The 25,486-nt window shown below is 41.1% G+C and overlaps 1 protein-coding gene across 4 annotated transcripts in view; it reads right to left on the bottom strand.

Moving 5' to 3' along the window:
* LOC140741294 (signal transducer and activator of transcription 5B-like) overlaps nucleotides 1–25,486 on the bottom strand; it is a 159,659-nt gene that overhangs the window by 19,397 nt on the left and 114,776 nt on the right. For all 4 annotated transcript variants that reach the window (XM_073071332.1, XM_073071331.1, XM_073071333.1 and 1 more), the window contains 7 exons: nucleotides 18,992–19,129; nucleotides 17,961–18,140; nucleotides 13,184–13,271; nucleotides 7,516–7,638; nucleotides 2,239–2,331; nucleotides 1,447–1,653; nucleotides 604–698 (listed from right to left, as the gene is read on the bottom strand). In XM_073071332.1, the coding sequence (XP_072927433.1) occupies nucleotides 604–698; nucleotides 1,447–1,653; nucleotides 2,239–2,331; nucleotides 7,516–7,638; nucleotides 13,184–13,271; nucleotides 17,961–18,140; nucleotides 18,992–19,129 (924 nt within the window). The remainder of the gene's footprint in view (nucleotides 1–603; nucleotides 699–1,446; nucleotides 1,654–2,238; nucleotides 2,332–7,515; nucleotides 7,639–13,183; nucleotides 13,272–17,960; nucleotides 18,141–18,991; nucleotides 19,130–25,486) is intronic.

Raw genomic sequence — 25,486 nt, 5'->3', positions numbered from 1 at the left:
AAACATAGAAACATTTCGAATGTTGAAAGGCATGAACAGAGTGGATGTGGCAAAGTTGTTTCTCATGGTGGGGGGGAGTCTAGTACGAGGGGACATGACTTGAGGATTGCAGAGCGCCCATTCAGAACAGAGATGCGAAAAAAATTTTTTAGCCAGAGGGTGGTGAATCTGTGGAATTTGTTGCCACGGGCGGCAGTGGAGGCCAAGTCACTGGGTGTATTTAAGGCAGAGATTGATAGGTATCTGAGTAGTCAGGGCATCAAAGGTTATGGTGAGAAGGCGGAGGAATGGGACTAAAGGGGAGATTGGATCAGCTCATGATGAAATGGCAGAGCAGACTTGATGGGCCGAATGGCCGACTTCTGCTCCTTTGTCTTATGATATTCCTATCTGATCAAAAGAAAGATAGTTAGTGAATTTCTTCACAACTCTCTAGGATAGAACTTCAAGTATCATTACAAAGTGATTTTTGTGAATCTTCCTGGAGGATGCTTACATTTAAGATGAAGGGTTATTTGAGGAAATTATTGCAAAATTTGTGTTTATGCATTGGCCATCAATCAGTAAATACCGATTAGCTTGGAGAGAGACTAAAATTCCTACCCATTATTCCAGTAATCCTTCAAATGTTTCTTAGTGAGCTCCATCACACCATCAAACCATTGCCAGAAAGTGAATGTTCTTCCAGGTAGGTTTTCCTACAGGAATATGAAAATGATTTAGCGATGTCTATAGCATGCACTGATGATTACCTAACAATATAAGTCACCAACATATTATAATTATAAATTCACTTGGATGGTTATCTGTCAAATTATTTAGAGCATACACACTAGACCATTACTTGTGCTTCCAGGTTTCATAATGCTGTGGTCTGGGAAGTAGATCAGCTACCTGACCCCACAGTAAAAAAGTGTTTTTAGCACATAGGGAACCCAAGGAGCTGATTTCACTTGGAATGGGAATTTGGGCAAGTGGATACCAAACTGTTGCTCCATCTAGTGCACAAGCAATCTTAAAAGTAAATGTTCAAAGTCAGCTACCCAGATTAGAATATTTTGTCATCATCAGCTTTTGCCTGTGGACCAGAAATTGTGTAGTCAACAGCTGAGTGTGCAGTTTAAATGACACACCCATGCTAACAAGATCATCAGGTTAAATTCAACCTCATTCCTGGGTTGCAGTATGTCTTCTCACGGCTAATGATAGGCAAGCAAAAATGATAAGAGGCAGAGACAAGGGGTTCAAAGTGCAGTAACATGGATGTGGTAGCATATTAACAAAGCCTAGTATTCAAGAGAAGGGCAGAGAGTGAGAATGAACAATTAACTCATGTAACAACACACATCACGCTCCCAGAAGGTCACAGTAGCACATCTACACAGAGCTGAGTGCAATAACGCAGTTTAGATAAGCTACTGGAACGAATATGTACATATATATTACCTTGTTAAACTGAGACCAAGAAACCATCCTGTTTGTGAATTCTTCCGTGCTGAAACTCTGCTCATCAAATATCTTCTGTGCCAGGAAAACAAAGTGCTGTTTGCACAAACCCTGAGTTGACTGCACTTCAGCCATAAATTTCATATTGAGGGTGTCACACATTTGAGACCATGACACCCTGTCTGGTACATAGAAGGGTAATCGTTCCTGCAGAAAAAGAGGAAAAAAAACATTGTGTAACATGTGAATCTATTTCTTTTAAAGCAATGACTCTCCCTTAGCACTACCTATTGGTCTGTTGTCTACACATGCACTTTGTTCACTCCTCTCTCTCCCTGCAGTGGAATTCACCAGTTAAAGCCATCTGCTGCGTGTGTGCTTTTATTTAATTGATATGTAGTTGTACAGACACAACACATTGAGTATCTGATCCTTACTGGGATTCAAATCACAGCAAGACTCATACTAAGCTGGTGCATGGACAACAAGCTTTGCAATAGCTCAATGTTAAGTGCACCACCCAACATGACATTGAATCATCAACATCATTAAAAGTTCCAGTTTTGAGAGGACTAATTTCATCTGTACAGCATTAATAGGCTCAGACTCCTTGGCTCAGGACTTGACTCAGGTTAGGTAACATTTTCTTTCTATGATTCAGTAGCATGCCTGATAGTATCTGTCATTAAAAAGGAATTTGAAAAAAAAGTACTGCCAAAACTTAATTACAACCATTCACCTTGCCCAGTACCTCTAAGTAAAAGCAAAATATTCCAATTTAGTAAAACTTACAATCTCAGAGAATGCATTGTCCCACAAGATTGTGGCAGTAGCATTGTTGTCTTGACTGCCATGAACAATTACCACAATAGGTAGCGATAAGGCCTGCAATATAAAAAAAAGAAAGAAATAAGTGCCTTACTTAACTTTATTTGGTTACATAAAGTATTCACTCCCTTTCCTAGATCTAGATCTGGAATTGAGAGCTCAAATTTTAACTCATACAAATTTTAACAAATCCCTGAAAGCCATTTCAACTCATTTATATTTCTCCAAGCTTGCTTTTACCTCTAGCTATTTCCAGCCCTGATGCAATGTCACTAATCATGAATGTTAACTCTCCTTCTCTCTCCTCAGATGCTCCTCGATTTCCAGCTTTTTCTATTTTAAATAAAGTGACTAGCTTTTTAAGTTTGTAAAAGGTCATAAAAAAAAAGAAGTCTTTGTTTTTCAAAAGGCAAATGTATTCTTCCTTTGATAAGGAGACCAAAACCGCACACAGTATTTCAAATGTGGTCTGAACAAAGTCCACTATAATTGCAACAAAAGATTTTCTTACCCTTGTGCATCAAACACCTTATTATAACAACAGGCATGATGCTACTGGCTTTCCTAATTGTTTGCATCATTAGAAGAAACAAATGCAGGAAAAGGGCATTGGCTCTTTGTACTTGCTCCACTATCCATTAAGATCATGGCTACTTTTCTGCACCCACCTCATATATCCCAAAATTCCCTTAATATAAAAAAATCTACCAATCTCTACACTAAATATATGAAATGACCTCTTGGTTAGTCAGTTCCAAAGACTCACTATCATCTGGGTGAAAACATTATTTTCTCATCACCCCTTGTTCTAGATCCCTAGTCAGGGGAAACAGCAATCCTGCATTTACCCAGTCAAGCCCAAAAGAACTTTATATGTTTATACCAGATCTCATTTTCCTAAATTCAAGAGATTATAGGACCAGTCTGTATATATGACAAACCTGCCATCCTAGGAATCAGTCTGTTGAAACTTTGCTCGAGTCTCTATCCTTCCTTATGTAGGTCGACTAGACATGCATGCAATATTCCAGATGTAGCCTGGCCAGGGTCCTATATAACTGGAGCATGACGTCTATATTGCCTTGCAATAAAAAGCACATGTAGCTTGGCTTCCTAATTGTTTGCTAAACTTGCATCTTAGTTTTCCGGGATTTGTGTACAAGGAAGCTTAGCTCTCTCTGAACACCAATGTTTTTAAAACTCTCACCATTTACAACGTACTTTGCCTTTCTATTTTCTCTACAAAACTGGATGCCCTCACATTGTTCAACATTATATTCTACCTGCTGTGCCCTTGCCTTTCACTAACCTTTCTATATCTCACATAATCTCACCGAATCTTCTTCATAGCCCTTATTAGAATATGGGACATGTCAGAACAGTACAGGCCCTTAGGCCCACAATGTTGTGCTGCCCTTTTAACCTACTCTAATATCAATCTAACCCTTTCCTCCTACATAACCCTTCATCCACGTGCCTATCTAAGAGTCTCTTAAATGTCCCTAAAGTAGCTGCCTCTACCACCACCCCTGGCAGGACATTCCACGCACCCACCACTCTTGTGTAAAAAGAAGCTACCTCTGGCATCTCCCTATACTCTCCTCCAACCAGCTTAAAATTATGCCCCCTTGTATTAGCTACTTCCACTCTGGAAAAAAAGTCTCTGGCTGTCCATAGATAGCCTTTCATCTTCCTTCGCCAAAGAGAAAAGCCCTAGCTTGCTCAAACTAACCTCATAAGACATACCCTGCAACCCAGGCAGCATCCTGGTCAATCTCCTCTGCACTGCCTCTAAAGCTTCCACACCCTTCCTCTAATGAGGCGACTAAAACTGAACACAATATTCCAAGTTGGTCTAACCAGAGTTTTATAGAGCTGCAACATTACCTCACGGCTCTTGAACTCAATCCCCCCGAATGATGAAGGCCAACTCACCATATGCCTTCTTAACAACCCTATCAACTTGTGGGATTTATGGACGTGGTCTCCATGATCCCTCTGTTCCTCCACACTGCTCGGAATCCTGTCATTAACCCTGTACTCTGCCTTCAAGCTTGACTTTCCAAAATGAATCACTTCACACTTCTCTGAGTTAAACTCCACCTGCCACTGCTTAGCCCATCCCTGGTCCACACGTCCCTCCCCACAGAACTCCCACCTGGCACTTATCCCTGCAAGCGCAAATGCTACACCTGTCCCCACACCTCCTCCCTTACCACCATTCCGGGCCCCAGACAGTCCTTCCAGGTGAGGCAACACTTCACCTGCGAGTCTGCTGGAGTCATCTATTGCATCCGGTGCTCCCGGTGTGGCCTCCTCTACATCGGCGAGACCCGACGCAGATTGGGGGACCGCTTCGTCAAGCACCTACGCTCCGTCCGTCACAATAGACAGGACCTCCCGGTTGCCACCCACTTCAACTCTGCCTTTCATTCCCATCTAGATATGTCCATACATGGCCTCCTCTACTGCCATGATGAGGCCAAACTCAGGTTGGAGGAGCAACACCTCATATACCGTCTGAGTAGTCTCATTGAATTCTCCAATTTCCGGTAATTCCCTCCCCCTCCCCCTTCCCCTATCCCAGGTCCCTCTCTGCCTCTCTCCCCTTTCAACTTTCTGCTTCTTTATCTCTACAGTTCTTTCATGCTTATCCCCTCCCCCCCTTTATTTTTCCTCTGATTGGTTTTCCACCTGGCGCCTCTAGCCCTTCCCCCTCCCCTATCTCTATTACTGGGCTTCGGCCCTCTCTCCCCCCCCATTCCTGATGAAGGGTCTCGGCTCGAAACGTTGGCTACTCTTTTCTCACGGATGCTGCCTGACCTGCTGAGTTCTTCCAGCGTTGTGTACGTATTCTTTTAGCCCATCCCTGTATTCTGTCAATGTCCCGCTGTAACCTAAAGACTATAAAATACAGGAGCAGAATTAGGCCATTTGGCCCATCGAGTCTGCTTCTACATCCTTCTACTCTATCCACAACACCACGACCTTCGTGTTATCTGCAAAACTTACAAACGCACACTTCCACTTCCTCATCCAAATCATTTATAAAAATCACAAAGAGCAGGGTCCCAGTTCAGACCTGTGCAGGACACCACTGGTCACCAACCTCCAGCAGAAAACGCTCCATCTACTACCACCCTCTGCCTTCTATGGGCAAGCCAATTCTGAATCCACACAGCCGAATTTCCCTGGATCCCATACCTCCTGACTTTCTCAATGAACCTACCATGGGGAACCTTATGAGATGCCTCACTAAAATCCATTTACACCACATCCATCACTCTACCTACATCAATGTGCTTTGACACATCCTCAAAGTATTCAGTCAGGCCCATGAAGCATGACCTGTCCTTCACATAGTTAAGTTGATGATCCCTATGCTTCTCCAAATGCTCATAAATCCTGTCTCTAAGAATCCTCTCCAATATTTTGACCACTCACTGGTCTATAATTCTCATGTCATCATTACCTTCCTTAAACAAAGGAATAACATTTGCCCTCACTCCACATTCTTACATCTATACTCAATGGTTAAATTTATTATCAGAGAATGTGTACAGTATACAACCTGAAATCAATGTCTATTACAGTGAAAGCAAGGTACCATTAACTTCCTTAACCACTTGCTGCGCATCAATGCTTGCTCTCAAGCATTGACTGGTGCACAAGAACACCTTTGTCTTGTCACACATTGTTCAATTTGTGAACTAGCTATATTTTTTGGCTCATTGTCAATTTAGAAGCTAAAATTGGCTCCATATCTCACTTAGGAGATTGTGTCGTCACTTTACTGTTTTAATATTTACTCACAAGGAGTGGTTGGTCAGAGTGCTAGCCCATATCTTGTAGGTTGTATCAGTGGTAAGGAAGGCAAATGCAATGAGAGGGCCAGAGTAGAAGAGCAAGGATGTAATGCTGAGGCTTTCTAAGGCATTGGTCAGACTGCACTTGAAGTATTGTGAACAGTTTTAGACCCCTTATCTAAGAAAGGATGTGCTGGCAGTGGAGAGGGTTCAGAGAAAGTTCACAAGAACAACTCCAGGAATGAAAGGGTTAATGTATGAGGAGCGTTTGATGGCTCTGGGTTTGAACTCACTGGAGTTTAGATGAATGAAGGGGGATTTCATTGAAATCTATCAAATATTAAAAGGCCTAGACAGAGCGGATGTGGAGAGGGATGTTTCCTGTCATGGGTGAGTTTAGGACCAGAGGGCACAGACTCTGAATGGAGGGGTGTCCATTTAGATTAGAGATGAGGAGGAATCTCTTTAGGCAGAGGGCAGTGAATCAGTGGAATTCATTAACATGGATGGCTGTGGAGGCCAAGTAATTATGTATATTTAAAGAGGAGGTTGATGGATTCTTGATTAGTCATGTCGTCAAAGGTTATGGGGAGAAGACAGGAGAATGGGGTTGAAAGGGACAATAGATCAGCCATGATGGAACAGCAGAGCAGACTCAATGGGCTGAATGGCCTAATTCAGCTCCTGTGTCTTATGGTCTTACCTTTTATGATGAGCTCTCAATATCAAGAATTTAGCCTAACACCAGAGATCACCAACTGGGGTTCAATTCCCACTATTATCTGTACGTTTTCCCCATGACTGTGTGGGTTTTTTTCAGAATACCCTGGATTCCTCCCACATTCCAAAGGGTTGGGGCATGCTGGAAGCACAGCGACAACTGTGGGCTGCCCCCAACACTCAGACTGTGTGGGTCGTTGACACAAAATGATGCATTTCATTGTATTGACGTATATGTGACAAATAAAGCTAATCTTTCTTATCTTTCTTCTAATAAAGTACTTCTTTAAATAATAATGATTGCATGCGTGGGAAATTGTGCAAGGGACTGGGACTCCAAGACTCATTGTCAGAGATTTGATGGCCAAACAGATTTAAAGTTAAGCCCTCCATTTATTGTTGACAGTTGCATGTGATATTGAATTACTGTTCAGTACAGATCCTTGCTCACTAGGACTGAGACCCATCTATGTAGTACAACATTGCCCCACAGTCATCTAATTTCAGCTGGGTTGAGAAGGTGGAAACAAAAACTATCCAGACAAATTGTGCCACAGTTATAAGTAATAAGAAAACAGTTGATGCAGAGCATGAATGTATTTAAAAGGACACAAAATGCATAAGAAACTGGTTAAAAGACTATCTGTATTAATGGTGCCTTTAAACTGCCTTTCAACCACTTGTAAAATAGAACTGGTAACAAGCATTCTGATACCTGAACGTGGTATTTCACTTCACTGCCTGCGATGCAGAGTTCTGAAGAAAACAGGACAGCAAACTTTTCCTCAGTTACTGACTCAGTTCCTCTGCGATCCGAGCGTTTTATTTTCTTTAAGGACTTGAATTTGTAGGGAAAGAATAAAGAATTAGGTCAAGAAACTGTCAAACATCAAACTATAGTAATGGCTAGAAGGATAAACAAAGATAGCATAACATTTTAGAAGGTAACAATTACTTGTATTTTACTGAGATGAGAAAAGAGTATACAGTAGTTGACATTTTGGCTCGAGTCCTGATGAAAGGTTTTGGCCCAAACATCGACTGTTTACTCTTTTCCATAGATGCTGCCAGGCCTGCTGAGTTCCTCCAGCATTTGTGTGTGTTGTTTGGATTTTATTTGTCAGTTGCCTCACAAGGATATGACATCTTTACTGCAGATTATTTTTATTTATAGTTCTTCCTACATACACTGCTCTGACCTTTTACCTCCCTGCTTGCTCAATTTTTGCAAAGACAATATAGCCTTTAGTTCAGAGGGAGAAATTAAAGAAATTCACTATGTCTCGATCAATATTTCTCCCTCAACTGACACAAAGAAATAAACTCATCTCATCATCACTTAAGTACCGTAGATTCCGGATTATAAGCCGCTACTTTTTTCCCACATTTTGAACAGCTTTGAACTCTGCGGCCTTTAATCCAGAGCGGCTAATACATGGTTTTTTTTCATGCCGCCTCGTAAACATTTTGCCTCGTAACAGTAGACCAATAAAATTGATGAGTAGTTCACAGAGGTCCAATGAAATTGTACGATAAATCAAGCGCACTTTCACAATTAAATTATTGTAAATCAGTCATTTGTACTCACCCTCATCAACATGGAAAACACTCGAAGAAAAGCATTGTGCTGCCTTTATGGCAGTTACTTAGTTTATAATATTTTCGCTTAGTAATTCATTTGTTAGTTAAAGTTAGAAGTGTTTTAACTATATTTGTTTTCTGTACTACATCCCGGGATGCTATGACGTCACACCCGGTTTTGCCGCGTCTTGTGGGATACCGGTTTGCGATAAACGGGAAGGTGGGGGCATTACGCGAGCACATCAGACCCGAGCGCATCAGACCCGAGCGCATCAGACCCGAGCACATCAGACCCGATTAGACCCGATCGCATTACGCGAGCTCATCAGACCCAAGCGAAAACGCTGCTTTTAAGTTAAAGGCGATCAATAACTTTTCCTGGTAGGCTGCAGTATATATATTTTTACCAGTCGCTAGGAGATATTGGAATGTTGTTCGTGCTGTTCAGTAAAAAAGTATATGCAACGTAATTTGTGTTACCGATATGTATGTATATTTAAAAGTAGCCGTATTACAGGCACGGTTCGAAAAAAAGCATTTGCAATATATATTTGTTTGTTACCATATGGATTTAATTAAAAGTTAAAAAATCCTCACGTGTAATATCTTTCTGTGTAAATATCTCATATTACAACGTGGGACACCTGCGGCCGAAAATCCGGTGTGGCCTAAAATCCGGTGCGGCCTTTACAATTAAAAAATTGATTTTATTTCTAAAATTAGAGCCAGCGGCTTTTAATCAGGTGCGCTCTGTAGTCCGGAATCTACGGTAATTGTCCTGTGCAAGATGGTTGTGCTGTTTCAATATCTCAAAAATAGAAATAGCATGAGTTCCCTTGATGAATTACTTTTGCTGTATAATGTTAAGAGCTTCAGATATGATGAAAACCTTAAGATTGAAATGCTTTTCCTATTCATGTGCTGTTGCATAAACTAGTCAAAATTCAACATCTTTGTGCAATCTATGCCATTGCATTAAATGTGTAGAATTCCACAAACAAAATGGTCAAGATGGCACTGAGCTGGGCTCTCTGTCAAGGTTGCAGATCGGATTTAATTTTTTTTTAGATATTTTTAAGTTCAAAGTGATTGTTTAGGGGACAGAGAGGGAAGATAGAGGTCAGGTTCAGGCTCAGGGACAGGGACGTGGGGGAATTACAGGACAAGCCAGACTCTAAACCTCTGCTGCGTATTTGAAGGCCAGCAATGTGGACATGGTCGGATGTTAGGGCTGCAGGTCAGCAAGGAAGAGAGCTGGTAGCCCCCACCCCCTCACCCCTGGGCAGCGAGTCAATCTGAGTTCCATGCAGGCTGGAGGCATGAGCAATATTGAACCCTTAAGTAAATGAATCGGCAAGTTTGGCATTCAAGGCCTGAAGTTCAGGTCCTCAATCATTGTCATTGGCAAGTCCTGGGTTGATACCAAAGATCAAAGACCGAAGTCTGGATCGAAGCCCATAGGTTGATTGGAGGTCTGGACTGAAGTCTGACGTTCAATTGGAAATCCAGATTGAAGACCGAAGATTGATCAGAAGTACAGAAATCAAGGCCTTTTGGCTAGAGCTCTGAATATGCAAATCTCTGCGAGTCCACTAAGGAAGTTGAAGGCTCATTCCACAAGTCTACTGGAGGCAGGAGACGGCCTGTCCAGGAGTTAGAGGACTGTGTACGTGCGTGGGTGGGAGGGAGGGTTGAATGGGGCTTGTTGCTTTGTCACTTGGTATGTACTGTTTTGTTGTGTTCTGTGTTGAATTGCTGAGCATGGCAGATATGCTATGTTGGTGCCAGAATGTGTGGCAACACTTATGGGCTGCCCCCAGCACATCCTCAGGTATGCTGGTTTTTAAACACAAACAACACATTTCACTGTATGTTTTGATATACAGTACATGTGATACACAAATCTGAATCTGAACTCTTCACAATTAATAACAGGTCATCATCCTCATAAGGGCTTCATGAGGAACTGTTCTTTAGAAATATAAATGTCACATGAACGACTCTGATACTTAGGTTGGGGATAATGAGAAGAAACAAGAAGGTTTTTTGTCCAAAACGTTGACTGTACTCTTTTCCTAGACGCTGCATGGCATGGCCTGCTGAGTTCCTCCACTACTCTATGTGTGTTGCTCAGATTTTAAGTTAGTATTGACAGGAAAAGTAAAAAAAAAGTCCTATTCACAAAATTGACATTCCTCACCTGAATAAGCCAAACAACTCATAAACACGCACAAACACACAGATGGCTATGATAAAAGTAAGAGTTTGTATTTATGTGCATGTGTTTGTGATTCTAAAGGAGATCAAAAATATGGTCACTGAATCCTTGAGCTGAGATAAGACTGTAACTTGTAATAATGCGTGGACCATGCGTGGATCCTCTTCAGTTTGCGTATAAGGAGAAGGTGGGAGTGGAGGATGCTATCACGTATTTGCTGCACAAATCCCTCTCTCACCTGGATGGGGTCAGTGGTGCTGTGAGGATTACATTCCTGGACTTCTCTAGTGCCTTTAACACCATCCAGCCCAAGATCTTAAGGCACAAACTAACGGAGATGGGAGTAGACTCTCACATGGTGGATTGGATAGTGGACTACTTGACAGATAGACCTCAGTATGTGTGGTTGGGAGACTGTAGGTCTGACACGGTGGTCAGCAGCACAGGAGCGCCGCAGGGGACCGTGCTCTCTCCGGTCCTGTTCACCCTGTACACATCAGACTTCCAATATAACTCGGAGTCCTGCCATGTGCAGAAGTTTGCTGATGACACAGCCATAGTGGGGTGTGTCAGGAATGGACAGGAGGAAGAGTATAGGAAACTGATACAAGACTTTGTGATATGGTGCAACTCAAACTACCTGCGTCTCAATATCACCAAGACCAAGGAGATGGTGGTGGACTTTAGGAGATCTAGGCCTCATATGGAGCCAGTGATCATTAATGGAGAATGTGTGGAGCAGGTTAAGACCTACAAGTATCTGGGAGTACAGTTAGACGAGAAGCTAGACTGGACTGCCAACACAGATGCCTTGTGCAGGAAGGCACAGAGTCGACTGTACTTCCTTAGAAGGTTGGCGTCATTCAATGTCTGTAGTGAGATGCTGAAGATGTTCTATAGGTCAGTTGTGGAGAGCGCCCTCTTCTTTGTGGTGGCGTGTTGGGGAGGCAGCATTAAGAAGAGGGACGCCTCACGTCTTAATAAGCTGGTAAGGAAGGCGGGCTCTGTCGTGGGCAAAGTACTGGAGAGTATAACATCGGTAGCAGAGCGAAGGGCGCTGAGTAGGCTACGGTCAATTATGGAAAACCCTGAACATCCTCTACATAGCACCATCCAGAGACAGAGAAGCAGTTTCAGCGACAGGTTGCTATCGATGCAATGCTCCTCAGACAGGATGAAGAGATCAATACTCCCCAATGCCATTCGGCTTTACAATTCAACCGCCAGGAGTAAGATATGTTAAAGTGCCGGGGTTAGGACTCAATGTATTTAAGTAAACTACTTAAGAACTTTTTAAAAGCTATTATTAATGCTTTTTGAGAGGGTGTTTTTAGATGCATATCATATTTTTACTGAGTTAAGTATTGTATGTAATTAGTTTTGCTACAATAAGTGTATGGGACATTGGAAAAAATGTTGAATTTCCCCATGGGGATGAATAAAGTATCTATCTATCTATCTATCTATCTACCATGTATGAACATCTTAAAATGAGTGCTCCGTATTAGTTATTCTGTTCAGCATACAGCAAGTGGAACCTGCTGATCATTAACATTGAAGATGCCACAGCTGACAATTTCAACAGAATGCCAGTTCAGTGATGGCCCAAGTGCAGAGGGAGAGACACAGACACGGAATGAACAGTTCATTGAGTTTTAATAAGAACTATATAGAACAAAGGGAAATAATAAATGCTAGATCAACAGGGCTGCTAACTAAAAACTCTCAAACTACAGTAACTAAAAATTAATATGCTGTCACTGTGACTTGAAAGCAGTAACCTAAAACTAAATTAATACCACTTCTTAACAGAGTCTATCTAAATCACATCTTGTCTCCTGGAACATGGACTAAGGTAAGCAGGGAGTATTGTCATCGCTGTACTTCGAATAGGACTTGACAAGGTTTACACACATGAAGAGAATACGAATAATACCAAACATCCTAATTGGCTGGGTTGTTGTCCTCTTTCAGCTGCCCGGCTGCGACAGCATCCAGAACCCGCGGTTGTGACAGAGATCACAACTTTGCTCATCTAAAATTGAAGAGTTATAGACCAATCTAATTAGGACAACAAAAATGACAAAAGTTACATTGAATGATTTGAAAGATGTTTTAAAAAACTTATTCTTGTGGGCACCACCGGCAAAAATGGGATTACTGAGAAGGCAATGGTGAAATTTATTCTTGAATCAACTAAGTGCCTTTATTAGGCTATTTCAATGGGTGGTTACACGTCAAACACATAATTGTGGGTATGAGGTTGTGTAGAAGTCAGACTAGGTCAGGGTACAGGTTTCCTTCCTGAACTAACATTTGTGAACCAGTTAGTTTGTATTTTACAACAATTCAGTAGCCTCAATTCACTTTTACTGAAAGCCACTTTTTACTTTACTGAATTTAAATTCTCAAACTGTTGTCAGAACTAGCATTCTTTGTATTATTAGTCTAGGCTCCTGAATAATTTTTCCAGTAACATAAGCACTAGACTACACATAACTTTAGTCAGAGTAGAGTAATTCAAGACAGCTAAATACAGCTTTCTTCAGGATTACAATATTTGCCTTTTAAGTTTAAAACTTACCATATTCCTGAAGCTGGCACTGGTGGTTTTTGTAGCATTACTAAATTCCAGTAAGCTGGTACTGTTCATGATTTCTCCCGTGTTTTCACTGGAACAAAATACATGTAATTTCACAGTTACGGCAACTTACATTTCATTCATACCCTAATTTAAATTATTAAGTTTAAATTTTTCCATTGGATACAAGAAAACTTGAACCATATTAACCTAAAGCCCAAAGAGTAGACATCTTGTCAATCAAAAAATCCAATTAATGTTTCTTTGTCTGACTTGTGTAAATCCCACTTGGATTATTATGGGCAAAGTTATGCTATCCAATATCAAATAACCTTCCAGTAATCACCATTTTAGTTCACACCTGAATGAGATTAATGCTCACTTGAGAGAGATGGTGCAGGACTAGCTGGCATTTGCTAACTTATTCGGTAACAATAATTTCATCAGTACTTTTTCTTTTACATTTATTCAGCTGTAAATGTGATGTACGGCATTAAATTTGGGAAACCTGAAAAGATGCAAGTCGTTTCTGAGAACTTTGCTTTAGTCACCGTTTTGAAATAAGATATGTTAGTAGTATACTCCAAGATACTAATCGTAAGACCATAAGAAGCAGGAGCAGAATTGGGCCATTTGGCCCATCGAGTCTGCTCTGTCATTCAATCATGGCTGATCCTTTTTCCCTCCTCAGCCCCACTCCCTGTAACCTTTGATGCCGAGGCCAATCAAGAATCTATCAATCTTTGCCTTAAATACACCCAACAACCTGGCCTCCATAGCTGACTATGGTAGCAAATTCCACAAATTCACCACCCTCTGGCTAAAGAAATTTCTCTGTATCTCTGTTTTAAATGGACACTTCTCTATCCTGAGGCTGTGTCCTCTTGTCCGAGACTCCCCCACCATGGGAAACATCCTTTCCACATCTACACTGTCTAAGCCTTTCAACATTCGAAAGGTTTCAATGAGATCCCCCATCATCCTTCTAAATTTCAGCGAGTACAGACCCAGAGCCATCAGACGTCTCTTGTATGATAACCCTTTCATTCCTGGAATCATCCTTGTGAATCTCCTCTGAACCCTCTCCAATGCCAGCACATCTTTCCTTAGATGAGGAGCCCAAAACTGTTCACAATACTCAAGGTGAGGCCTCACCAGTGCCTTATAAAGCCTCAGCATCACATCCCTGCTCTTGTATTCTAGACCTCTTGAAATGAAGGCTAACATTGCATCTGCCTTCCTCACCACCGACTCAACCTGCAGGTTAACCTTTAGTGTGTTCTGCACAAGGACTCCCAAGTCCCTTTGCATCTCAGATTTTTGGATTTTCTTCCCGTTTAGAAAATAGTCTGCACATTCATTTCTTCTACCAAAGTGTATGACCATGCATTTTTCAACATTGCATTTCATTTGCCACTTTCTTGCCCGTTGTGCCAATCTATCTAAATCCCTCTGCAGCTTTCCTGTTTCCTCAACACTACCTGCCCCTCCACCAATCTTCATATCATTTGCAAACATGGCAACAAAGCTATCAATTCCATTATTTAAATCATTGATATACAGCATAAAAAGAAGCGGTCCCAACACTGACTCCTGCAGAACACCACTGGTCACTGGCAGTCAACCAGAAAAGGATCATTTTATTCCTACTTGCTGCCTCCTACCAATCAGCCAATGCTCTAACCATGTTAGTAACTTTCCTGTAATAGCATGGGCTCTTAACTTGGTAAGCAGCCTCATGTGTGGCACCTTGTCAACGGCCTTCTGGAAGTCCAAATATACAACATCCACTGCATCCCCTTTATCTATCCTACTTGTAATCTCTTCAAAGGATTCCCACAGGTTCATCAGACCGGATTTTCCCTGAAGGAAACCATGCTGACTTTGGACTATCTTGTCCTGTATCACCAAGTCCTCCATCAGCTCATCCTTAATAATTGACTCTAGCATCTCCCCAACCACTGAGGTCAGGCTAATTTCCTTTCTGCTGCCTTCCTCCTTTCTTAAGGAGTGGAGTGACATTTGCAATTTTCCAGTCCTCTGGCACCATGCCAGAGTCCAATGATTTTTGAAGGATCATTACTAATGCCTCCACAATCTCTAATGCTACTACTTTCAGAACCCGAGGGTGCAGTTCATCTAGTCCGGGTGACTCATGTACCTTTAGGTCTTTCAGCTTTTTGAGCACCTTCTCCCTTGTAACAGTAACTGTATTCACTTCTCTTCCTTCACACACTACAACATCAGGCATACTGCTTGTGTCTTCCACAGTGAAGACTGATACAAAATACTGCTGAACTGTCTCGGCCTGAAACGTCGACTGTTCTCTTTTCCATAGATGCTGCCTGGCCTGCTGAGATTCTCCAGCATTTTGTGTGGATGCTTGGGTTTCCAGAATCTGCAGATTTTCTCTTATTTGCAAAATACTCATTTAGTTTGTCTGTCATCTCCTTGCCCACTGTTATTATTTCTCCGGCCTCATTTTCTAGCAGTCCTATATCCACTCTCATCTCTCTTTTATTTTTTATATACTTGAAAAAGCTTTATCTATCCACCTTGATATTGTTTGCTAGCTTGCTTTCATATTTCACCTTTTCCCTCCTAATGGTTCTTTAGTTGCTCTCTGTAGATTTTTAAAAGCTTCCTAATCCTCTATTTTCCTGCTAATGTTTGCTTTGTTGTATGCCTTTTCTTTTGCTTTTACATTAGCTTTGACTTCCCTTGTCAGCCACTGTTGTACTATTTTGCCATTTGAGTATTTCCTTGTTTTTGGAATACATCTATCCTGCACCTTCCTCATTTTTCCCAGAAACACACACCATTGCTGCTCTGCTGTCATTCCTGCCAGCATCTCCTTCCAATTTACTTTGGCCAACTCCTCTCTCATACCACTGTAAGTTCCTTTACTCCACTGAAATACTGCTACATCAGACTTTACTTTCTCCCTATCAAATTCCAAGTTGAACTCAGTTGTGATCACTGCCTCATAAGTGTTCCTTTACCTTAGAAGATTTACCAGGATGTTGTCTTGAGCGAGCTGGGGCTTTTCTCTTTGAATTGAAGGAGGATGAGAGGTGACTTGATAGAGGTGTACAAGATGATAAGAGGCATTGATCAAGTGGATCAGGGGTGGTAGTAGGTGCAGAGACATTTAAGAAACTTTTGGGTAGGCACATGGATGTTAGAAAACTGGAAGGCTACATAGGAAGGAAGGGTTAGATTGATCTTAGAGTAGGTTATAAGATTGGCATAACTCCATCGATTTTTATGTTGACTGAGGCCTGGGCAAGTTGTATGGAAGACCGGCAGTTGCCAAGCTGCAAGTCTCCCCTCTCCATGCCACCAATGTTGTCCAAGGGAAGGACATTATGACTCATACAGCTTGGCACCGGTGTCCTCGCAGAGCAATGTGTGGTTAAGTGCCTTGCTCAAGGACACAACACACTACCTCAGCTAAGGCTCAAACTAGCGACCTTCAGATCACTAGACCAACACCTTAACCACTTGGCCACACGCCAACACATTGGCATAACATTGTGGGTCAAAGGACCCACATTGTGCTGTAGTGTTCTATGTTCTATATTAAGGTTTGATATTATCATACAAGTTCAAAGTTCAAGGTACATATAGATCACATGTACAACCCCAAGATTCATTTTCTTATGGGCATACTCAATAAATCCAATACCCTAATAGAATTAATAAAAGATTGCACCAACAGGGTGGACAACCAGTGTGCAAAAGACAACAAACTGCAAATACGAAAATAAAGAAAATAAATCGTAATAATAAATATTGAGAACATGACATAAAGAGTCTGTAAAAGTGTGGGAACATTTCAATGATGGGGCGAGTGAAGTTATCCCTATTGATTCAAGAGCTTGATGGTTGAGGGGCATTAACTGTTCCTAAATCTGGGGTGTGGGTCTTAAGGCTCCTGTACAATCTTTGTGATGGCAGCAGTGAAAAGATAGCGTGACCTGGTTGGTGGGGTCCCTGATGTCACATGCTGCTTTCCTCCCTTTTTATGTTTTACAACTGCGGTTGGCAAGGACCAATTAGGCCGAAGGGCCTGCTTTTGTGGTGTATTATTCTATGACTCTACGAAAAAAAGAAGCCATTTGGTCTATACCAGCTCTCAGAGTGATCCTGTTAGTTCCATTTCCCTACTTAGTTCTCTATAACCTAATCTCTTAGACATGCCCATCAACTCCCCACCAGCAAGTCTTTGGGATGTGGGAGGAAACCAGAGCACCACAGACATCCTTAGAACATGACTGAATCTGGGTCACTGGGCCTGCTGCGCTGCTATCCCACCCATATTACACAAGCACATCAGACCTCATTCCATGACACAAGACAACTATATTATCTTCCAGAAACTAAGGAATAGCAAACACTGGATGAATTTCATTCCCCCCCAATATTAAACAAATTAAATTTGCAAATGATCGTGAGGTAAACTGAAGGACAGTAGCTATCCCATGACATCAAACCACACAGAAATTAAAAAAGCCAAGGATGAGAATCTATTCCATCCCTGCTATCTTTGTGTGACAGGAGAATACACATCATCGTACAATGGTCTCTGCTTTATTATTTCAAAAATTATTATTGCACATTGGCAAATTATTATTGTGTATATTATTATTCTGTACTTTATTATTAGTTAAGTCTGCACACTGCTAAGTGTGTTTTTAAATGTTGATGCTGTAATGAAAGAATTTCCCACTCAGGATCAATAAAGTGCTTATTATTATTATGTTGGATGTATTCTCACCTCTGTATATTCCCATGTTGTCTCATAACTCTGGCTTGTTGCTCTGTAATGATTATGGCTTTCACAAGAGGAGGTTTTGCTTGGGCATTCAGCCTCACTCCAAGTAGAAATCGAACTGTCGATGAAAACTTACTCTGAGTCTTTAGCACCTGTGGAGGCTGCTTTTCCACAAGAAATGCACTGTAGAAAGATAGAGCAAGGTCAAAATTAGACACATTAGATCTTTTTAAAAATCATATTTATCATCTTTTTGCCTCAGCTCTAGATAACATGTGACAGCAGCTAAGCAGGGTCAATATTCTCCTCTTCAGATTCTATAGGGAGCTATTTATCCTTTGCATTGTGCCAAAACCAGGAACTGGGGAGAGGGAGGAAGTGAATTTCACCACCCCACCAGCTCTCCTTCCTGCCCTCACTGCATACAGTTGCTACAGCATTCTTCCTGGAAAAAAAGCAACTTTCACTAACATTAGTATGATTAGAATGCCAAGGTACATTTGTTTTACTTTATTATTTTAAGCCCACCAAGTTTTACTAATGCACACATGATAAAGTAACATGTTAATACAAATGTAGGGTGACAGGCAGAAGCAATTTCACAGCAACAGATTCAAACTTTACATTCCTTATTACTTTCTAGCTTGGCAAATTTGACATTCAAAGCCACAAGAACAAATTCTGCTTTAATGCTCAATTCACACATCCCGTTCTTCGTGGAGCTAACTTCTATGTTTCAAATCATTGTGATTTGCGCAAGGTAAAATGGTGGCTGCTGTGCACTTGCCGAATTGCAGCTGGAGTGGTGTAGAAGAATTAGTTCAGTGGCAAAACCAACTATAATTTTAGGGTGCATTATCTTTGAATTGAGATAATTATAAATCCTACGCCACACATAGGGCTTCCTTTATATCAGGATACGTGCAGAAGATCTTGTTGTTTGCGCTTGCAGCTCTAGGTAGATTTGGATACAAATTTATTTGGTTGGCAACCTCCATTTTCTAGTATAATCAAGGTGGTAATAAAGAAGTTACCTTCTAACCAAGTTATTGAGTAAGGAGGAGAGCTTCTCGGGCACTCCTGATATCTGGTCAATAGCAACGTCTTCCTGTGAGCTAATCAGCCCAAATTCTTGCTGAATCTGACAGTTCATTTCTGCAAGTTTATCACACCTGGAATAAGAGCAGACTTTAACGTTGACATCTTACCCCAATTCAAAAGAACACACCGAGAACTCGGTCAACTAGAACTCTAGAAATCGAAGACTATTCATTATAAGACTTGTTGGAATTCCAGTTCATGGCAACATTCCAAATTTCTTTGTGAAAATGTCCTTATTACAAATTGTAATGTACCACAACAGCACTATGGGAGTACTTATACCAGAAGGACTGCCGTGGTTTAAGGTATGGCTCTTAAGGGAAATTAAGGAGAGGTAATAAATGCTGGCCTTCCCAGCAATGTCCATCTTCTGAGAATCAATACTACTACTACTAAAAAAAAACCCCAAATGGTCAACTGCAACTCACTGGCATCTTGTCATCGAGGTGGAATGCAGGCAATTCAAGAACAGGACCTATTAAAGGACACCTAGAATGACCAAAGCAGCAGCTACTTTACGTAGGAACAACAGAATATGAATGCTTTACCAATGTTGATGTTAAAGAATTATTTGGTTTAGGATCTTTTGAATTTTAACTGTGGAACCCTCAAAGTAAACTGCTAATCAGTCCACTTGGTTCCATAAACAAAGAACAACACTTTCTCTCTCTCCAGCTCTACAGTGCAGGAACAGGTATAGAAACACCCAAAGTACACATGTAGCCATTAACTCAGTGCGAACCCAATATCAGGTCAGGTTGTATATGAACACGGGTAATTCTGCCCATCATTCTGATTGTACTGATTTATTTATTTAGATATACAGCTTGGTAACAGGCTCCTCTGGCCCAACAAGTCCACGCCACCCAGTTACGCCCATGTGACCAATTAACCTACTCATTAATAAACCTTTGAAATGTGCGAGGAAACCCACGCAGTCACAGGGAGAATGTACAAACTCTTTACAGGCAGCAACAGGAATTGAACCTGTGTCACTGGTGCTGTAATAGTGTTGAGCTAACCACCACATTACAGGGGATACTTAGCCTATAGGGAAATAACTTGCTTTAAACAAAGAAATGTTGGCGTACATTGACAAAGAATCTCTCTATCTGAGTGAGGTGGCTGATTGCAGCCAAGACATAATCTACAATGGCATTCAATGTATCTGGTCAAGAAATGGGAGAGGAAAAACTCTTAGCATTTGCAGGGCTGACTGTGAATAGCTGAGCATTGCTGGGAAATGTATGCAGATAAACATCAGCAAGGATGACAAAATCCAATTGCCTCTTATGAGCAAATAGCTAACGAGGTGTCACCCATGAGGTTTATGGATGAAAAATGGTCAGTTGGAGAGCTGACAGTAGATAGATGCCAGCAGAGGAACTGTACATTCTGAAATTTAGGTAAATATTTATTAACATTGGATGGAAGAAATGAAAATTTACGCAAAAAAAATTAATTGCAAACACGCAAACTTCATTACTGAAATGCATAACAAATTTGACATTTCTTCAACAAAAGCTAATAAGTGTAATTTTAAGTTAACTGTATCAGATCATTCTAATGACTTGTTCAAACCATTTGAACTTTAACAATATGGCCTTGCATTCATGACAGACCATGAAGAATTCGCAAGCTTCTGCGATAAGTACCTCTCCTTAAAGTTCCCCCATTGCAGATCAGGAAGTGTAGCCACTTTTGCTGAAATCACTAGATTTTTTTTAAGAGTCAATGTGTTTCCTTATTAGTTTTCAGTTTAAAAAATCTGATTGGATTTGTATGGAAGTCACAACAAATCTGGAAACGATTTCTACTTGAAACCTCCAGCAGTGCTAGTCAGATTTTGCTGGACCACAACAGGCAGAAATGAGGTAAAGTTATTTTAAAAAAATGGATGCAATTATTCTCCATTAGTGGGGAGTTGAAGAAATCCAGAATTATTTGGCTTGGGATCTGTTGATGTTTAGCTGTAGGACCCTCAAAGTAATCAGTTCACTTGATTTCCATAAACTAAGAACAACATTCTCTCTGTAGCTCTACAGTGGCAGGCACAGGTACTAATGTACTTAAGAACAAAAGAAAACTCAAGCCCCTCAAGCTTCCCTCGCCATTTTATGTGATCATAGCAGACTAGCCCTAGGCATCTTCTCTTCTCTACTTAAATATTAAAGCATTGCATCATTGAAAATGTCTGTCTGTAGCTCCTGGATTAATTAGTCAACATGGTATAGTATCAACTGTAGCACTTTTCAGCCCAGGCAAAAGTTAGGGCATTAAAATTGTCTTTAGTCTCCTAAAAATCAGGGAGGATTTTAGTAAAGAGCTAATCCCCCGATTTGAGGAACTAAAGCTGGAGCTGGATGACCTATGGCTCATTCAAGAGAATGAGGAGAAGCTAGTTATCCTAGAGTTGCAGGAGGCAGGTAGCTGGGCGACTGTCAGGAGAGGGAAAGGGAATAGGCAGTCAGTGCAGAGTACTGCTGCTGAACTATGATGTCAAGGCCACTACAGAGACTTGGCTGTCACAGGGGCAGGAATAGCTGTGGCTTGTTCCAGGGCTTAGGTGTTTCAAAAGGGACAAGAAGGGAGGTAAAAGAGGCGGGGAGGGGCATTGCTGATCAGTAACAGCTGCAGAAAGGGAGGATATTGTGGAGGAATTGTCTACAGAGTCAGTGTAGGTATAAGTCAGAAATGGGAGGGGAGCAATCACTCTGTTGGGAGTATTCTATAGACTCACTCCAATAGTAACAAGAGACACTGAGGAATAGATCGGGCAGCAGATTTTGGAATGGTGCAAAGCAAAAAAAAAACAGGGTTGTTGTCAAGGGTGACTTCAACTTCCCTAATACTTATAGACAACTCCTTATTGCCAAAGGTTTAGATGAGGTGGAAGTTGTTAGGTATATCCAGAAAGGATTCCTGACACAATACATAGACAGGCTACCTAGAGGAGGGGCCATATTGGATCTGGTGCTAGGCAATGAACCAGGTCAGGTATCAGGTCTCTCAGTGGATGAGCTTTTCAGAGACAGTTCCATGACCTTTTACCATAACCTTGGAGAGGGATAGGAGCAGACCGTAAGTGAAAGTAGTTAACTGGGGGAAGGGGGAATTATGATGCTATTAGGCAGGAACTGAGGAGCATCAGTTGGGAATGGGTGTACTCAATGGAAATGTGGAGGTTCTTTAGGGAGTACTTGCTGGAGGTTCTGGGTGGGTTTGAGGCAGGGAAAGGATGGTAGAGTGATGAAACCATGGTTGACAAGAAATGTGGAACATCTGGTCAAGAGGAAGAAAGAAGCTTACTTAAGGTTTAGGAACCCAAGATCACGCAGCCCTCGAGAGAGAGTTTACATAGTATCCAGGAAGGAGCTGAAGAATGGACTTGGGAGAGCTAGAGGGAGACGTGAGAAGGCCTTGGTGAATAGGATGAAGGAAAACCCCAAAGTGTTCTACACGTATATGAAGAACACTTCTTCTCACAGGTCACAGGAGTAGTACCAGAAGATTGTGGGGTGGCAAATGTTATTCGTTTGTTCAAGAAAGGGAATAGGGATAATCCTGGGAATTATGGACCAGTGAATCTTAATTCAATGGTGTGTAAATTATTGGAGAGGATTCTTAAGAGACAGGAGTTACAAGCATTTGGAGAAGCATTGTCTGGTTAGGGATAGTCAGCATGGCTTTGTAAGGGGTAGGTCATGTTTGAATTCTTAGAGGAAGTGACAAAACAATTTGATGAAGTTCGAGAGTGGATGTGGTGCACATGGATTTTAGTAAGGCGTTTGACAAGGTTCCACACAGTAACCTCATTCAGAAATTCAGGAGGCATGCGATCCAGAGAAACCTGGCTGTGTGGATTCAGAATTGGCTTGTCCACAGAACGCAGAGGGTGGGTGAATGATTGAGTGTATTCTACCTGGAGGTCAGTGACTGGTGGTGTTCTGCAGGGATCTGTTTTGGGAAGCCTGCTCTTTGCAATTTTTATAAATGATTTGGATGAGGAAGTGGAAGGGTGGGTTAGTAAGTTTGCAGATGACATAAAGATTGGTGGTGGTGTTGATAGTGTAGAAGATTGTCATAGGTAACAACAGGATATTGACAGGATACAGAGCTGTGCTGTGAATCTGGAAAAGTGTGAAGTGAAACACTTTGGAAGTTTGAACTTGAAGGCAGAATACAGGGTTAATGACAGGATTCTTAGCAGTGGAGATACAAAAGGATCTTGGGGTCCACATCTATAGATCACTCAAGGCTGTTGCGCAAGTTGTGTTGGCCTTCGTTAATCAGGGGATTGAGTTCAAGAGCCACAAGGTAATGTTTCAGCTCTATAAAACTGTGGTTAGACCACACTTGGAATATTGTGTTCAGTTCTGGTTGCCTTATTGCAGGAACAATGTAGAAGCTTAAGCAATGAGGCAAAGAAGATTTACCAGGATGTTGTCTTGAGCGAGCTGGGGCTTTTCTCTTTGAATTGAAGGAGGATGAGAGGTGACTTGATAGAGGTGTACAAGATGATAAGAGGCATTGATCAAGTGGACAGTCAGAGACTTTTTCCCAGGGTAGAAATGGCCAGTATTTTAAAGGGATTTATTATATGCACATGGATGAAAGAAAACTGGAGAGCTATGTGGGAGGGAAGGGTTAAATTGATCTTAGAGTAGTTTACAAGGTTGGCACAATATCATGTGCTGTAATGTTCGATATTCTATGTTCTCCGATTCTCATTTCTGATTCCAAGAAGACTTTGTTTGGATACTCACAAAGGTATAGTAACAAATATAAAATACTAAAGTATAGCTTAAATAAACCAAAGTGCCCAACAAATAACACTTTTGAGGGATATGCCTGACTCAATCCCACTTGGAATTGCCATTACTAGTATCACACTCCAAGTTGCCTGCATTTAGCATAAGTACATCACCTGTAATCCTACACCTAATTTGACATCAATTTTATGACTCAACAACATTATCTTTCATTGTTTTCCCTCACTGTCTCTTATTTAGTGAGTCAGCAATTAGGAATTTGAATTGCTGAATGTCTATTATAAATGCTGTATTCTCACGATCTACTCCAAATTACAACTATTCCTTGACTCAAGTGCTAGCTGGCAATGTAAAAGGGAAAGAGTAGACTGGCAAATTTCATATGTCAAGAGGTCGGAGGAATAAAATCATTAAAGGAAGTAAATTGAATGTTGCAATAACATTGATGTTGGACCACATTCAGTTCCTGCACTTTACCAGCAGCAAAGGTGGAGAGTCTGAAGGAAATCAATGAAACAGAACTCAGAGCTTTGAGTGTAAGTGTTCCACACTGAAGTTCTTAATTTAAAAGCAAAATGCAATGCAGTCAAATGCTTGCAACCTATATTTAGACTCAATATAGCAAGATATTCAATATATAAATGCTCCAACTGAGAATGTTTGATACTTTCTTTCAGGTCACCTTTCTATCTGACTTGCAGTCAATATAACACTTTAGATAACTTCTCTTTTGCAAAATACAAATTGACCAAATTCAGGCCCCACTAATTAGAAAAGTTATTTGATTATATTTGCATATGCTTCTATATCATTTCAGATATCTATGTCTAAAAAAGACTACAAACTTGTGATTGTGATTCAACTGTTAATTATGTGGGAGTTTCTAGCTGGCTTTTCCTTACCCATTCATGCAACATAGATGTCAGTGGTGCAGCTGGCATTTATTGCTCATCCTTCATTTCCCTGCTGGGCCAGAGATGGCAGTTAAGAGTCCACAGGATTGTAGGTATCGAGTGGAATTTAGGCCATACCAAACAAGGGCAGTAGCTTCCCTTCTCTAAAGCACATTGGTGAACCGATTAATTGGGCAATTGGTTAATCAAGGCAGTCGTTCATTTGGGACAACTCTTACAAAACAAAAACTAATCGAGAAAATAGCCGGATTTTCCTTTGTTTATTGGGGACACTATGCTGCTTAATCGGGAAAGGAGACTTGTTGCTGAACAGTTTCTAATTAGCATCAGTCGCGTGCTTAGAACAAACAATTTTTCAATAGTGTCATTTGTGTGTATTTGTATTCAAAAGGAAGTGATTTTTTTTTGTTACTTATAGTTGGTGAGAAATAAGCAGTAAGACAACCCAGAACCGTTTTGCTCACTGTCGCTTCAAGCATAAAGGCTTGGAGATGTGAAAAATGGCCAGGAGTGAAAATGAAATGATTTCATTACTTAGGCAAGGCAGAAACTGAAGAATTTTAAGGCATTGGCAATCATCTTGAATGTTACAATAAAAATAAAGATTTGAAGGATGCAACAGTTTCTAACTAGTGTCAGTTGTGTGCACCTGTGTGGCCGTTAGACACTACTCCGTGCTTACAGCAAAACAGTTTTTAAATAGCGTCAGTTGCGTGTTTGTGTTATGTTGCTCATAGGGGTG

Source organism: Hemitrygon akajei, chromosome 18, assembly GCF_048418815.1.
Source record: "Hemitrygon akajei chromosome 18, sHemAka1.3, whole genome shotgun sequence".
Taxonomy (NCBI): Eukaryota; Metazoa; Chordata; class Chondrichthyes; order Myliobatiformes; family Dasyatidae; genus Hemitrygon; species Hemitrygon akajei.
This window is presented reverse-complemented; position numbering and strand designations above follow the sequence as displayed.